The sequence below is a fragment of the Lepidothrix coronata genome, unplaced genomic scaffold (assembly GCF_001604755.1).
Source record: "Lepidothrix coronata isolate B3197 unplaced genomic scaffold, Lepidothrix_coronata-1.0 Scaffold327, whole genome shotgun sequence".
Taxonomy (NCBI): domain Eukaryota; kingdom Metazoa; phylum Chordata; class Aves; order Passeriformes; family Pipridae; genus Lepidothrix; species Lepidothrix coronata.
In genome coordinates, this window is record NW_016690507.1 from 326,495 (window position 1) to 342,986 (window position 16,492).

The 16,492-nt window shown below is 48.8% G+C and overlaps 1 protein-coding gene across 8 annotated transcripts in view; it reads right to left on the minus strand.

The window, feature by feature from the left end:
• Positions 1 to 1,999: 1,999 nt before the first annotated feature.
• Positions 2,000 to 16,492, minus strand: part of CRTC1 (CREB regulated transcription coactivator 1) — a 25,822-nt gene continuing 11,329 nt past the window's right edge. Inside the window, exons 9-15 of one of the 8 annotated variants that reach the window (XM_017838189.1) lie at positions 15,859 to 16,079; positions 13,098 to 13,234; positions 12,001 to 12,252; positions 9,822 to 9,923; positions 5,160 to 5,246; positions 3,751 to 3,931; positions 2,000 to 2,302 (exon numbers count right to left, since the gene is read on the minus strand). In XM_017838189.1, coding sequence (XP_017693678.1) covers positions 2,091 to 2,302; positions 3,751 to 3,931; positions 5,160 to 5,246; positions 9,822 to 9,923; positions 12,001 to 12,252; positions 13,098 to 13,234; positions 15,859 to 16,079 — 1,192 coding nt within the window. In that variant the 3' untranslated portion in view covers positions 2,000 to 2,090. Of the gene's footprint in view, positions 2,303 to 3,750; positions 3,932 to 5,159; positions 5,247 to 9,821; positions 9,924 to 12,000; positions 12,253 to 13,097; positions 13,238 to 15,858; positions 16,080 to 16,492 lie in introns of all 8 variants that reach the window. The other 7 variants (XM_017838188.1, XM_017838191.1, XM_017838190.1 and 4 more) reach the window with 7 other exon arrangements.

Here is a 16,492-nt window from a genome sequence, read left to right on the forward strand (position 1 = left end):
GGGTTGGGGTTGTTTGGTTTTTTTTTTGCTTGAGGGTTGTTGGGTTTTGCCTGAAAGGGCTGAGAAAGGGAGGGGTTTTTAGGCAAAAAGGCAAATCCGGGTGATGCGGAAGGAGCGGGAAGAGCAGCTGGGGATCAACCAACTCCAACTGGGCTGAACTGGGAACGGAGATGGGGCTTTGCTGAGGGGACAGGTGACAAAATCCACGTGGCTGCTCGGCCCCTCCTGCCTGGAAGTGCTTCCCTCTCCACCCTCGGGGGGTTGTGGGTTCAATTTGCTGATGAGTCTCAAAATAATGTTAATTCCCCGTGAATTCCCGACTCCTGAAGAGGTGCTGGGAGATCCTGTCCCTGGGTAGATCCCAGGGGAATGAGGACGGTCCCTCCGTGCCCCACCAGGGACCAGCAGTCCCCAAGAAATCCTGAAATTCATTTTTGATGAGACCCAAGAGCAGAAATCTGGGGATCACCATCAATCCAGTCACGACGCCGGAGCAAAACCACCAATTCCCCGTCAAAGGGGGGGTTTGGGTGGGATTTTTTAATGCTGCAGCACAGAATATTCCCAAGGACTACCAGAAATAGTCAATTCTCCACTGAATTGAATGGAATCTCAGCCTTTTGGAGGATTCAATCCTGGCCACTGTGGAGCAAGAGATTTTTTCCCCCGGGGTGAAAGAAGGAATATCTAAGTTCCTGCCACCCTATTTTTTGCCTGTTTTTCAAAGGAAAACATCTAAACTTGCCTTAAGCTTCCTTATTTCTGCTCAACACCTGTTTAAAATTCCAGTTAGTTTTAAAAATACCTATATATATATAATATATATAATATATTTCTGGAATAAAACCACAAAAGGATGTACTGTACAAGTAGTATGTAGAGTGCTTCAATTGGCTGTATGTAGTTTAGCTACTTTTCTAGTATCCAAATATTTAAATAATAATAATAATAAAAAAAAGAACAACAACAACAACAACAACAAAGGAATTATAAATAAGTAACAGAATAACTAATGAATAAAAAATAAAAAATAAGTCATCATGATTCTAACAAGCCTGGCATTGCTATGGGAATGCCCTTCCTGTTGCCCAGGAATCTCTCTCACAGAGTAAAATTAGAATTATGCAGGTTAGTCTCCTCTATATTTTTTTATTTTTTTTTTAGCTGCTTTAAAATGCTCTGATCCTTCCTCCGTGCTAATCAAGTAATGAATTATAGTACTTTTTTGTGTGCTCAGAAATGCTCTCTATATATGTAGACATATATAGAAATATATATATATTACATATATATTTAAAAAAAACAAACAAAAAAACCAAAAAACAAACAAACAAGCAAAAAAAACAAACAAAAAAAAGCAGGGAAAATAGTGTTTATGGTGGATTTTTTGGGGGGTTTTGGCTGCTCTGCTTTGAGGAGGGAAGGGGACACCAGGGTGGGGACACACCTGGGGACAAACACGGCACGGGGGGGGAAGGAAGGAGCCTTTCAGCCTACGAAGGTGTCACAAAGCAGAGTCACGACACCAGGGGTGCTGCTGGAGGGGACAGGGCAGGGGGCACACACGGGGTGTCCCCTCCCCGCCTCAACCAGCAGCCAAGAAAATCGGGGTGTTCGCGCCAGAAACCTCTCGACCTTCCTCAGCCCCTTCCCTTAGTGCAAAGGAGACACCGACAACGTCACGCTGGAGCTTTTTTTGGGGGGCGGGGGGGAAGAAGGAGGGAAAAGGGAGGGAAAGGCTGATGGAAACTCCTTACTGGTGACCGGCAGCGCGAGGGGACGCCGGGCAGGGCGGGGGGGCTGCAGCGCGGCAAGCTCGGGACGACAAGCGCGACTGGAGGGACGGGAGGGACGCGCGGGGCGGCCGCGGCTCCTGCTCGGCCACGGCGGCTCCTGCTCGGCCACGGCGGCTCCTGCTTGGCCACGGCGGCTCCTGCTTGGCCACGGCGGCTCCTGCTCGGCCACAGCAGCTCCTGCTTGGCCACTGTGGTTCCTGCTTGGCCACGGCGGCTCCTGCTCGGCCACGGCGGCTCCTGCTCGGCCACGGCGGCTCCTGCTCGGCCACGGCGGCCCCGCCGGCCCCGGTCCCCTCACAGCCGGTCCATCCGGAACGTGTCCTCTGTGGCGGGGTCGGTGAGGACCATGTCGGGGTCGTTGAGCATGTGCAGTCCATCCAAGGTCAAGGGGTCAATTTTGAGTTCATCCAGGGGGAACTGGGAATCCGCGTCGAAGCTGACGTCCCCCACTCCCGCCAGAGAGCTGGTCAGTTCTTTTGATAGGCTGGGGGGAGATTCTCCTGTCACTGCGGGGAGGAGAACAGAGACGTGTCACCAGGGCTTCCCAAACACACACCCACCAGGCAAGCAAGCCATAAAACAGCTCCAAAGTCCTGGAGTTATTGACTGAGCTAAGGCTGGAGCTCAGATGGAGAACACACTCATCACACCAGGGACATCCTCATCACACCAGGAACATCCTCCTCAAACCAGGGACATCCTCACGACAGGAGGGACATCCTCATCACACCAGGGACATCCTCCTCAAACCAGGGACATCCTCATGAAAAGAGGGACATCCTCATGAAAGGAGGGACATCCTCATCACACCAGGAACATCCTCATCACACCAGGGACATCCTCCTCAGATGAGGAGCATCCTCATCCCACAAGGGACAATCTCATTACACGAGGGACATCCTCCTCACACCAGGAACATCCTCATCACATGAGGAGCATCCTCATCCCACAAGGGACAATGTCATCACATGAGGGACATCCTCATCCCACAAGGAGCATCCTCATCCCACGAGGGACAATCTCATCACACCAGGACCATCCTCCTCACATGAGGGACATCCACCCTCCTTCCCAACTGGATGAATTACAGGTTCCTCACAACTTCCCCAAACCATCAGAACAACCAAACACAAAGCAAAATTCCTGCCTGCATGTCTGGTGTCTCTTTCCTCTCCCTCAGGTTTAGGAGGAACAACCTTAATTTCCATGATTCCAAACAGCAATGCCTGGCTGCAGCACGGACTGAGCCAACAGTTGTCCCTGTGTCCCTGTGCAGGGATTGCTTCCAAAATCCAACTGTGACCAGATTCGCCACCATATGTGACACTCTGACCTGAGCCTGTCCCATGTTCCCTCTTCACTCTGCCCATGGGACAGGTGATCTCTGCGCTGAAGGAAACCTGGATCATGGAATCATGGAATATCCTGAGCTGGAAGGGACCCTCAAGGACCATCCAGTCCAGCTCCTGGCCCTGCACAGACACCCCAACAATCCCACCCTGTCCCTCAGACCGTTGTCCAAACCCTCCTGGAGCTCTGGCAGCCTTGGGGCCGTGCCCACTGCCCTGGGGAGCCTGGGCAGTGCCCAACCACCCTCTGGGGGAAGAACCTTTCCCTGAGATCCATCCCAACCCCCCTGGCACAGCTCCAGCCATTCCCTGGGTCCTGTCCCTGCTCACAGAGAGCAGAGCTCGGAGCTGCCCCTCGGGAGAAGCTGCAGCCCCCCAGGAGTCTCCCCTCAGCTCCAGCTGAACCAACCCAGTGCCCTCAGCTGCTCCTCAGCCCCTTCCCAGCTCCCTGCCCCTCCTCTGGAATCCTCCAGCAGCTTTAGATCCTCGTGGAGTCCAAAGAGCCCTCAGGACTCGAGGTGAGGCCGCTCCAGCCCGGAGCAGAGCGGGATCACCCCCTCCTCCCCCCCGGCTCCGGCAGGATGCCATTCCCAGCCGAGCTGTACCTGTCAGGATGATGTTGGGGATGTTCCCGTGGCTGGAGTAGTTGAGCTGCTGCGAGTCCTGGAGGCTGCCGTGGCTGCCCGTCAGTCCCATCATGGCAGCCTGGGAGTAGTTGAGGGTGGAGCAGGGGCTGTAGAGGCTGTTGGAGCTGATGGCGTTCTCGATCATGTTGAACTGCTCCAGCTGCACACCAAGGGCACAAAGGGAATTGTCACTCCCGGCCCTCGGGAATTGCGGCCAAACGACTCGACAAGGCTCGAGGACGGGACGTGACGTGAGAGAGAGAGAGAGAGAGAGAGAGAGACAGGCAAACAAATTCATCTTTAGCTTCCCTTGCTCAAAAGAGGGGCTGTTTGCACGGAGCCTTCCGGAATGTTTCCTGCCCAATTCGGAGGAGGGGGGGGATGAGGGATGGGAAAATCAAACTGGGGCGGTGGATGTTGGAAGAACGAAACAAAAGGAGCTTTCGATGGAACCCACGCTCTGCCTGAGGGCTCTGCCCACCAGCATTCCCTCTGGGAACACATCCCAGGTCAATTATTCCAGAATTTACTCAACCCATGCTCTGCTTGGCCAAACCAAGAGCAGTTTTTGGGCCCCAGGAGTGGGTTATTTGCAAATTCAGGAGTCAATCTTGTTCCCACCTCCAAGTGACCCCTTTCCCAACTGCAGCTGTGGCCAGAGATGGGCAGCTTCAAACAGGGCTTTCCATTATTTTAATTTTGCATTATGTTTACATTTTCATTATGCTTATTTTTGCATTATGTTCATAAATATTCAGGATTCAAAATTATTCAAGAATTATTTTCACTAGTTAAAAAATTTATTTTTTTTTGGCCCTTTTCAAATTTATTTTCGTTATTTTCAAATTTACTTTCTGTTCTTTTTTCCTCTTTCAGATTTCATTATTTTTCCTTTTCAAAACTTTTCATTGTTTTCAAAATTTCTTTTCACTCTTTTTCTTAAGACAGATTATTTTAAAAAAAAATTCATTATTTTTCCTTTTTATAAATTTTCAGTTTTAAAATTTCTTTTCACTTTTTTAAAATGGATTTTTTTTTTTTAAATTTCCCATCATTATTTTTCCTTCGAAAAGTCGATTTTTATCGTTTTTATTTTTAAATCTTCGCCGTTCTAATTGCTTTAATTGATTTTTATTCCTTTTCAATGCAAAGCCTGGAGGAACAACTTGACAAACACCTGCAGCTACGAGGGGCGAGGGGGAGGAAAAGGGTGTGTGTGGGGGGAAACCAACCAAACAAAAAAAGAAACTCCTGAGTGCCAGAAAGTAAAAAGAACAGAAGGAAAACTCTACGTGGACAGAACGTGCTGTGACACAGAATAATTAGGAATTAATTGATCTTAATTTGAAGGTGGAAGAGGCCGCTGGGGCCGAGATGAATTTGCTCACCTGGTGGGAGAGGGCATTAGCCTGCCTAGCTGTCATCTGCTGCTCATAATAGGAGTCCCCAAAAACACTGCCCAGCATGGAAGAATGCTGAAAACAAAACAAGAGGCTTTATGGCGCAAACCCCACACGGCTCCTCCGGCACCAACGGAGCTCCAGGACATCCAGGGAGCAGCAGGAACGCCCTGGCACAGGCAGGGAACCCCAGCAGCTCCTCCCCGAGCCCAGACAACACGGAGAACTCGGGGGTTACGGACACACACACACGGGGAGGCACAGAATTAACTCGGGGGCTTTGGGGTTTTGGGGAATTTGGGGGGTCGGGGGGAGAAACGTCACACTGGGGGCATGGAGGCGAGCCCAGGTGGGGCTGGGCTGGCTCTGCGAGGACAAGAGTGGTTTAAAGTCATTTTACAGGAGCAGGAGAGGTGAGGAGGAAGCCCAGGGAAGCGTGGGATGGGCAAGAATTCCAGGAGGAATTCCTCAGCCTTCCTAAAGTCACTGTCCCCTCCGGGACCACAGATTGTCCATCACTTATCAATTGTTCTAAAGGTGACCAAGAATTCATCAATTGTTCTAAAGGTGACCAAGAATTCATCAATTAAAAGTGACCAAGAATTCATCAATTAAAAGTGACCAAGAATTCATCAATTAAAAGTGACCAAGAATTCATCAATTAAAAGTGACCAAGAATTCATCAATTAAAAGTGACCAAGAATTCATCAATTAAAGGTGACCAAGAATTCATAAATTATTCTAAGGGTGACCAAGAATTCATAAAGTGTTCTAAAAGTGTCCAAGAATTCATCAGCTGTTCTAAAGGTGACCAAAATTCATCAATTGTTTTTAGGGTGACCAAGAATTCATCAGCTGTTCTAAAGGTGACCAAGAATTTATCAGCTGTTCTACAGGTGACCAAAATTCATAAATTGTTCTAAAAGTGACCAAAATTCATAAAATTGTTTTAAAGGTGACCAAGAATTCATCAATTAAAGGTGACCAAGAATTCATTGATTGTTCTAAAGGTGACCAAGAATTCATCAATTATTCTAAAGGAGACCAAGAATTCATCAATTAAAGGTGACCAAGGATTCATCAATGATTCTAAGGGTGATCAAGAATTCATAAATTGTTCTAAAAGTGTCCAAGAATTCATAAATTGTTCTAAAAGTGTCTAAGAATTCATCAGTTGTTCTAAAGGTGACCAAAAATTCATAAATTATTCTAAGGGTGACCAAAATTCATGACTTGTTCTAAAAGTGTCCAAGAATTCATCAGTTGTTTGAAAGGTGACCGAGAATGTGAGGACAGTGATTTAATACCATGGAATACTGTCCCCCCAAAAAAATGCCAGATAGAAAAGAAGTCAGAGATCACTTCTTTAAAATTTACAAACTCTGATATTCCAGCTGGAAAAAAAAAATCCATTTATTGGCAAGGAGAATGTCTGTTAAAGATAATTTGCGTGGAGAGGTTGTCTCAGTCGTGAGGTGGAAATTCAACTGCTGGTTTATTTTATTTACATGTTAAAAGCAGAAGGCTACAAATTTCCTCCTTAAAAACCTGAGCAGGATGGGAACAAACACCTGAAGGGATCAAACATCCAAAGGGATCAAACACCAGAAGGGATCAAACACCAGAAGAGATCAAACAACCACAAGAGCCACGTTAGAGCTGGTAAGAGAAAAAGCAAAGCACTACTTAAATCGATTTATTTCAAGAAAAATTTGGGGGGTTTAATCACTGAGCCCTTATTTGCTGCCCTGTCACGCCTGGATCAACTATCCCAATCCCATATTATCCAACCTGCTCCATCTGTTACTCCTGAAAAACCTGGAGTCAGAACCCAGAGCTCGCTCAGGCGAGTGGATCAGGACCAGAACTCTGCAATGGAGTGGCAGGAACAGCACCAGCACTGTGGGGTCACGGAATCAATGAGGTTGGAAGAGGCCTCTGAGATCACCAAATCCAACCTCTGGGTTATAATCACTTCTAAGGACAAATCTGAATTTTGGGATGTCACCGGCTCGACGTGAAGCAAAAGCAGCACCAGAAATCCAGTTGCTATCCGAGAGCTCCAAAGAGGACTGAGGTATTTTTTTCCCTTTAAACCCCTGTCCTTTCATTTCCCAGGAGCTTTCCAGAAGTGCAGGGCAAACCCTAAAACCTCTGTGTTTCACTAAGCACCGTTCCCATCCTAAAAAACTTTGGGGAACGTGAAAAACACTCAGCAGGAGAGCAAGGACGTGTTTGTGCAAGTCCGGGTCAGGAACTCCTAACAAAACACTGGATTTGCTCCTCGTGTGAAGTGTGCTCGGTTACTACAGCTGCAAGCACCAGAATTCCCAAGGGAAACCCGCTGGAAATGTCATTGCTTCAACACTTCAGAGCCTTGGAATAACTTATCAACAGCTCCGGGAAGAACGAGCAGCAGGAACGCTGGGCCGAGGGCTCTGCCAGCAGGGCATCCCCCGGGGTTAATGCCGTGGGCACTGCAAGGAAAAACCAGCCCCCTGGCTGGAATGAGCCATTCCAAAAATACCTACCACGTTCTCCAGGTCAGAGGCACTAGAGCAGGCGGGGTTGGGAGCAGGAGCAGGATGCTGGGGGTGAGGGGAGGGCAGAGGAGGAGGAGGAGGAGGAACCGAGGCGTTGGGGATGGGAAGCCATGCAAACACAGAGCTGGGGCTGCAGGCAGAGCTTTCCAATCCCTGGCTGGAGACACACACACACACACACATGGCTGGAACACAGGAGCAAAGGATTTGGAGAGGTGGGAAGATGAAGGAGAAGCTCTGGTGAATGAACCGGGTGCGATCCGAAGGAAAACCCGGGTTTCGGGGTTTAAAGGATTCCCCTCGTAACACCAGAAGGGTGGAACCCAAAATTCCTGGGAGAAAGAGCAGCACCTACTTCATCCCACTCCTGCTCTCATTCCCTTACACTGGGGCACCCCCAAACCCAGCCTGGGTTTAATTTCCTGCTGCTGGCAGGTAAAAATCCCCCTTCAGAGGATCCCCAGACTGTGACTTCCACACAGGACACGTGGATGTGTGAGGAGACAATCACAGGAAGGACGACCAGCTCTTCCACAACGGGAATATTCTCCTGCTTGGAAGGGTTCTGCCTTCCCTCTGGGCAGGTTAAAGGATCCTGGCACCTGGAAGCTGCCACAACCAACCCCAATCTTCCCTCCAAACTGGTTTCTCTTCCCCCATTGCTTCTCTCCACATTTAAATATTTCTGACCATCACCAGTCATTGCTGGAGACAGCAAAGCCATCTTGGGTTTAATTTAGGAAAAAGAAAGGATTCTGTGGGTATTTAAGAGGCCAGTATTAGAGTATTAATAAATCCCCTTCCTTGCTCTCAGAGTTGTGGTGTCTCACTTGAAAAGAGCAAAACCTAATGAAGATTTTATAGGATAAAACAGCCCCAGCAGGAAAAACTACAGCCCAGTGTGTGTCCCCACTTGCTGCACTTTGCACTGACCAGAGGCAACAAATCTGGGGACTAAACCAAGACAGAGTTATGGAGGTGTCAAGGGGGAAAGAAAATCAACCTAAAACCCCAAATTGGATGTGCTGCCCATGGGAGAGTTTGCAGCAGCAGTGGCAGCAGCTCTGCCCCACGGGACAGCCTGAGGGTTAAATGTGGGGTTTGGAGCCACACACAGGACACAGCAGAACTCACAGAAGCAGAAGAAGAGAGAGGCTAAGAAGCAATTAAGCCAGGCTTGAGGAAATCCAGTCAGTCCTGACACTCAGCTCTAGGTCTGAGCTTACCAGTGACCTGAGCCTGGCTCAGGAGAGAGGGAGCTTCTGCTTTGGAACCATGAAGGGGCAACACTCACTCAGAAAGGATCCTCCTTACAGCCTTCAACGTCAAATGATGAGACAGAAAATGTATTTTCAGACTCCTGGGGTGCTCTGGAAGAACTCCCTGCACCTTGTTTCTGCAGGTGGGATTCTGCAGGGCAGCTATTCCAGCAGCACCAGTATGGGAAAATGCACTTTCTTACACTGGGGCACCCCCAAACCCTGCTTGTTTTTCACTTCTTGCTGCTGGCAGGTAAAAATGCCCCTTCAGAGGATCACACACACCCCCAAGCTATGACTTCCATACAGGACACGTGGATCTGTGAGCAGATACACACAGAGGAAGGAAAACCAGCTGGCAGGCAAGGGAGAGAGTTGGTAACCCATTCCTTGCCAGCCACAAGGTACAGCTGTTTATTTGGGGAGCATTTCCTTCACAGGGTGTGTTCCCACATTAAAAAGGTCCTGCTGCAAACAGATTTGGCCACACCAGGGAGATTTAGTGCCCCAGGAGGCACTGGAGTCCCCCTCTGCCCTCCCAACCTTACCCATCAGCTCCCCCCCGCGATCCCGGGAATTGAAAGGCTTCTCCCTGGAGGTTCTGTCCATGGAACACCCCAAAGAAACCCCACAAACCAGTCCTTCAAGCAGCAGCTTTGTCCCATCAAAAAAGGCAACTCAGCAGCTATTGAAAAACTCTGGCCCTGAATGGAAGTGCAGCCGGGATGAGACGTCGGAGATGCATGAGGAGCACACGGAGTCACAGCGAGACAACCACGGGGCAGTGATGGAGAGACTGGGCTAAAACACACACAAAGCAAGGCCTGTGGAAGCACAGAGTCCCTTACTTGAGGGGAGCTGCCAGGAGAGAAGCCTTGATTGGAGACAGGAGAGGTGGGAGACTGGTTGGCTGGGGATCCAGCATTACTGCGGTACTGCTGGAGGGAGGCCTACAAAGGACACAGAGTTAAACAGCGCGGCACTGAGGGAGCCCTGCAAAAATCACACACTCCTGGCAAATCCAGCGGGGAGGAACCACCCTCTGCAGCAGCCTGGGCTGTGGAGGAAGGCAGGATTACCGTGGATAACGCCCCGAAAAGGGAGAGAGCTCAGGGGACAGCGTGGCAGGGGCTGGCTGAGCTGTGGGCAAGCACAACTGGGGGATATTTCCTCCCTGGGCTCAGTTATGCTCAATTACAAAAAAAAATACATTAAAAAATCAGGTCAGCCAAGGATTTAGGGCAAAGAAGTCTCGAAAGCTGGGAATAATTCAAAAAGAATGTCATTTATTCTTCAGTTGCACTGCCATGCCCACATGTGTGCTCACCCTGCTCTGGGATCCTGCTCTGCCCCGAGCTGAAGAGCCCGGGGGTGTTCTGAAGAGTGGGGGGCAGGTGACAAACCTGTTTGACACACCTGGGGTGTCCCCCTGCAAGGTGGGATCCCCCCAAACTCCACTGCACCCCAGGACACTGGCTGGGAATTCCCCCTGTGTTTTGCAGCTTTATATTCGTGACTTTTACACTGAGACGTGTTTTCAAAGATTTACCTTTTTCTCCATCATTAAAACCCTGGATCTGAACAAATTAATAACATTAAGGGCATTTAAATAATGCTGTGCTAATTAACATCAACAGTAGCACAGCTCTCCTCACTCTACTTCCTCACAAATTAAAGATGATTGAGGAAAAACCTGCAATCCAGTAAATTTAATCAGCTGCTCTGCAGTGTGGGAAGACACTGCACTTCCAGTGGTTTTGACACCAAATTCTGTAAATCTCTAGAAAATATCCTTCTGTTCTGCACTGCCACTTGCAGACTGCAAGCAGCCACCCAAACTACAAAGGAATTTCAAATCTGCTTTACAAAAGCTGGGTAGAAGTTGCCAGTGGGGCTGTGAGAGCTCAGCTTTTTGGGTAAACTGCCTTTAAATCTGTTTACTTGGGAACTATTTCGGTTGCTTTAAAAGATATAAGCACAGCACCCTAAAAGTTAAGGTCATAAAGAGGTTTAGGATGAGGAAAGCAACACAGAAAGCAAAGGATGAAATCAGAACTGGCTGTACTGGTACTACATGAGGATTAGAACCAAAACACTGGGACATATTTTGAGTGGGAATCCTTTCCACTGCTGGATTGTCCTTCCCTCTTCCCCTTCCAGTCCTGAAAGGGAAGCAGCTGCTCTCAAGAAGGATTTATCAGCACAAACTGTCAAAAATTTCACCCCCAAAGGAAACCCCACAGCCCAGTGACAGATCAATAAAAAATGATCTCTTCTCCTTCTCCAACCAACTCCTGTCACTGCAGCACTGCCAGGACACCACAGGTCGGACAACCAGGATCCTACACGGGGCAGAAGGAGCAGGAGGAGCTGGGACATCCCTCCCTCCCTGATCCCGGCTCTGCATTCAGGATTTTCAGCTGCTGAGACAGAACATTTCCCAACAGCCCACGGGAAAATGAGCAAGAAAAGGGATCTGCCCATAAATGTATGTCCAGGCACACTCCATGTCTTCTGGGCACTGAGGGCAGCCACAAATCCCACTCTGGAAGGTAATAAGAGGTGCCCTAAAATTCCTTAAAACCAAAGGGTTCTGTGAAAACACCTGGTTCTTGATAACTTCTGGAATAACATTTCCCAAACGTTCTTTTGATTGGAAAATGCCTGTTGGCAGGTTTTTTTCCTCAAGGCTCTGTGGGTTCCCCCCAGCCTGTCCCACAGTGTGTTGGGGGTACCTTGAACACCCTGAAAACCTCCCACAGCAACAGCCCAGGGAGGTGTAAAATAAAGGCTGATGTATTTAAGCTGCTCTAATCCAAACCTGGAATTGGCAAGGGACAAATGGCCACTCTGAGAGCACATTAAACCCTAATTTTCCTCCAGGAATTTCCACTCCACGTGTGGTTCAAACCCTGCCTGAAAGGATGCTTATCACGGGCTCAGGATGATCTGAGCTGTCCAGGCTGATCCCTGCCCCTGCCCTGCTCCCTGCCAGCTTTTCCCAAGGCAAGCTGCTCCCAGACTTACCGAGTTGATGTCTATCCCCATGGAGGGCTGGCTCTGGCTCCCCGGAGGCGACTGTGGGATGGTGGAAGGTACCGTGACGGAGAGAGGGGGGAGCTGAGGGCCCCTCTGCAGCCCCGAGCTCGGCAGGATCGGGGGGTTCTGGGGCAGGGAACTGGCCACTGGTGGCTGCTGCTGCTGCTGGGAACTCGTCTGGGTGAAAAAGGGGTACGGGGGAAGCTGCTGCTCCAGGGACAATGCATCCATAGCCACGGCCTGGGAAAGGAGGAGGAGGGTCAGCCAGCTGGGGGGATTCCCCTTTGAGAACCAACTCAACCTCATTTTGCATTTTAAAAACGGTTCAGAAACAGGCAAGGACCTGGTCCAGTGGGAGGTGTCCCTGCCCATGGCAGGGGGTGAAACTGGATGAGCTTTAAGGTCTTTTCCAACCCAAACCATCCTCTAAGTCTATAATTCAAAAGACTCAGTATCACCCCCAAAAAACAGACTACAATAAACAGTCTGTACAATAAACAGAGACTTTAAAAGCCCAGTTGAATCTTGAGCTCAGAAATCACTGTGGGCAGTCACAGAGACACACTCAGGTTTAAAAAGTTAATCGAGGTTTTCTCATGAACTGGGGAAATGTCTTTCAAATTTCACAGCTGACTTTGGGACAACACTGTCACTGATACCTGTCCCAACAGGGGGTTTTTACCACAGTACTAGAAAAGAGAAAGCAAAATCTCCCTTTTTGAGGCTCTGAATTAAGGAACACTTTTCAAGAAGGAAATTATAGAACAAGAGACATGAAATTCAGAGAATCCCAGAATGGTTTGGGCGGGAAGGGATGTTAAAGGTCATGGAGTTCTGTGGCCAGGGACACCTTCCACTAGCCCAGGTTGCTCCAAACCCCATCCAACCTGGCCTTGGACACTTCCAGGGATGGAGCAGCCACAGCTTCTCTGCCCAACCTGTGCCAGGGCCTCCCCACCCTCAGAGTCGGGAATTTTTTCCCGCTATCCCACCTAACCCCCCTCTCTGTAAGTTTGAGGCTGTGCAGAGCCTCAAAACAACGGATCTGGGAGGAAACCAACTCCAATCCTGCCACGAGGTCCTACCTGAGTGATGGGTGACAGAGGGGAGAGCGTGGGGGACATTTGCTGGGACTGTGGTCGCCTGGAGTCCGCGCCCAAGGACAGGGGGCTCACGGCGGGCGGGCGGTGCTGCTGGGAAGGGGCCGGCGTCGTCGTCATTCCTGCTGGGAATGAGCACACTGGCTTGAACAGGAACACAGCCACACTTCACTGATATTGCACCACAGGTAATCCCCTCAGTGATGGCCTGAGTGACCAACAAACGGCCTGAGTGACCAACAAACGGCCTGAGTGCACTCCACACAAAGCGCTGGACGCATCCAGGCCGATGGGCCCGGAGCTTGTTGGGTGATTTGTAATTAATTTGCTCAGGCTCGAGAGCGTCAGGATGAGAGGAAGATCCCTGTGGTTTATCCTGGACCGAAGCCAGGCACAGGTTCGTGCACAGATGACTTGGAAGAGGAAGAGGCAGAGCGGCCTCGGCGCTTCCAGGCTCCGCAGGGATCGTCCTCACACACCCCGGGCCCGGGAAAAAAGCAGGTTCTGCTCTGTTTGCTCAGGCTCTGGGAATGACACCACAGATCATGGAGCCACGCTAATCAGGGGGCACTTGAGATATTATAAAAGCAAACACCTCTTTAATGGAAAAAGCAGAAGAAAAACTGGTTATGCAGGAAGAGCTCCACTTCGAATGGCACAGCGCAGGAAACATCCATCCCACTCCCGAGAGCCACGACCTAGCAGGGGGTAGGGACAAACAACTGAAATATCCCAATTTTGTTCAAATCAAGACAAAAATCTGGAAGTTTAGAAACCTCCTCTATTTTCTGCCTCAGCCCAGAGCAACCGAGCCACCCTGGGAAGTGATTCCAGGACAGTGGGGCGAGCGAGCTGCTCCTCCCGGAGCTGCCAGAAAGGAGGGATTCACGGAGAGCCCGAGAGCTCCCAGGCACTTGGCAAAGGTTCCAGGCTTCCAGGCAGGATGCCAGGGAGCCAGGAAGTCCGGGCTGCCAAGGAGCCAGCAGGCAAGAGTGGCTCCAAGTGTGAGGCTGTGTTTGCAAACCCCAACATCACCTCCCGGAACGTGCCCGTGAACCAACCCCTCGGGGTGGCACAAAGGGGCAGGTCTGAGGGGACACCACGAGTGTTTGCTGCCCCACCTTCTGCCAGGGCTGCTCAGGATGTGCCTGGGCAGGGCACAGGGTTCAAAAAGGCCTGACTGAGGTCTCCTGCTTAAGAGCAGCAAGGGAAGTTTGGACAAATCAGTTGAAAAAGCACGGACCGCTGAGCACGGCGGTGACCGAGCTGTGGGATGGGCTCCAAAGAGAAGCAGGAATAGCTTGAATTTGTTATGTCTTTTCAAAGCAATTGCAGACTTACCAGTTGGGTTTTGCACCATTTACTTTGCTAAATGTGGGTACAGCAAAAAAATTTAGTGACTCTGGTCTAATTCCTGATTTCTGCTGGAGTGATGGCCCATCCCTGAAAGAGTCACTTTTGAGACCAAAAATTTGTTCAAAGATGCTGAAATCCTCTGAGCCACTCTGCCCTCAAATGGTTAAACCCCCTTCTTGCTTCATTCTCAAACTTACCTGCTCAGCCATTAACCTGATTACAGTAATTTCCTTTTCCCAGCATAGGAGAGGATTGTCAAGTGGGAAAGGGAATCCTGCCCAGCACAGGAAATCAACTTGTATTTTTGGATACAATGCCTCATTTCTATTCTAGGAATCAACAGACTGCAACTGTCACTGACAACAAAAAAATTCAACCCTCTTCACAATTATTGGGAGCATAAACCAGTGAAATGATTTCAAAACCAATAATCAATAAGTTGCCTATAAAGTTAACTAGTCCTGAAATGACCATCCCTGTGAATATTCTACATTGCCAACAAGGCAAATAATGTTTGCTTGTGGGGTTTTTAAAAATCAAATTATCCATCTTGCCAAAATCCTAAAAAACCCCAACAAACACAGCTCAGGTTCAGCTGGAGTTATTTCCCGAAGCCCTGAATATTCAGGATGTTTTCAGAACTCAAAGCAGTTCAAGCTCACAAAAAATTAGCCCACCTTGGAAAGGCTCCACGTTATTCCTGCCTGCCCAAAGGAGATTTCACTTCAGAGGAAGCAAACAACGTTCTCTCCCCAAGAGAATCCTCAACGTTTAAAAAAATGCCATTTTAAAGGGAGGGGAATGAAAGGGCTGTTGGGGATGTTGCCATGACACAGGGGCTGCTGGGGTTCAGTACAATTAAATACAAGAGAGGAACTCTTGTGGTATATATTAAAATTAATATATTAAACTCTTGGTTTATATATTAAGAAAGAAAGAAAGAAAGAAAGAAAGAAAGAAAGAAAGAAAGAAAGAAAGAAAGAAAAATTTAAAAAAAACTCCCCCCCCAAAAAAAACCCAAAAAACTCAAACAAAACCCCAAAACAAAATAAAACCCGAACCTAACAAACCAAACAAAAATAAAACAAAGAAAAAAGAAGCACCACAAAAAAACCCACCCAACCACAAACAAGAAGAAAACAAAACCTCAAAAGAAACCCAAAAAAGGCAGATTTGGGTACCAAGAACGTGAGAGAAACATCCTATAACTAAACACAGCTTTCTCACTTTTTTTTTTTTTTGCACATGTAAAACCCGTTTCTAAAGAAAAGTCAACCAGCAGTGAGGTGCAATTAACTCTCAGAAGAAACAGGAGTATCCTACGACGAAAATTCCCTCGTTTTAGCCCCCAAATTCCGGTGCCGCGTCCCGCGGGGAGCGACGACCTCACCCTGACTGGCAGTGCTGATGCCCAGGTGAGTCAGGTTGGCAGCCAGGTTCCCGGTGCTGTTGGAGCTGCTGAGGGCCGGGAAGGTGGATTCCTCGGGATCCAGGGGCGTGGGGAGCGGGGAAGGGAAGTGGATGTTGGTCAGGTCGGGCAGGGAGCCGCCCGTGTTGTGCGTGGCAGGAATCAGGGCTGTAGTGTTCTCCTGGTCGGCAGAGGGGAAGATGCTGCGGCGGGGAGAGAGGGGAAAGGGAAAAAAGGCACAGCTCAGTTGGAAGTCCAGCTTTGCAAGGGGGTTTTGACAGAGAAAATCCCAGAGGGAAGGCTGGGTGTTGGAGGACAAGCGGCCGCAAAGGGTCTCGTCCCACATCCAGAGCGGGGCTGGAGCAGGGAAGGGCTTCCCAGGGAACTCCAAGGCAAGAGGATATTCAATATAAAATATTCCATATTCAATATTCAATATTAAATATAAAATATCCTATATAAAATATCCAATATAAAATATTCAATATAAAATATCCAATATAAAATATCCAATATAAAATATTCAATATAAAATATCCAATATAAAATATCCAATATAAAATATTCACTATAAAATATCCAATATAAAATATCCAATATAAAATATTCACTATAA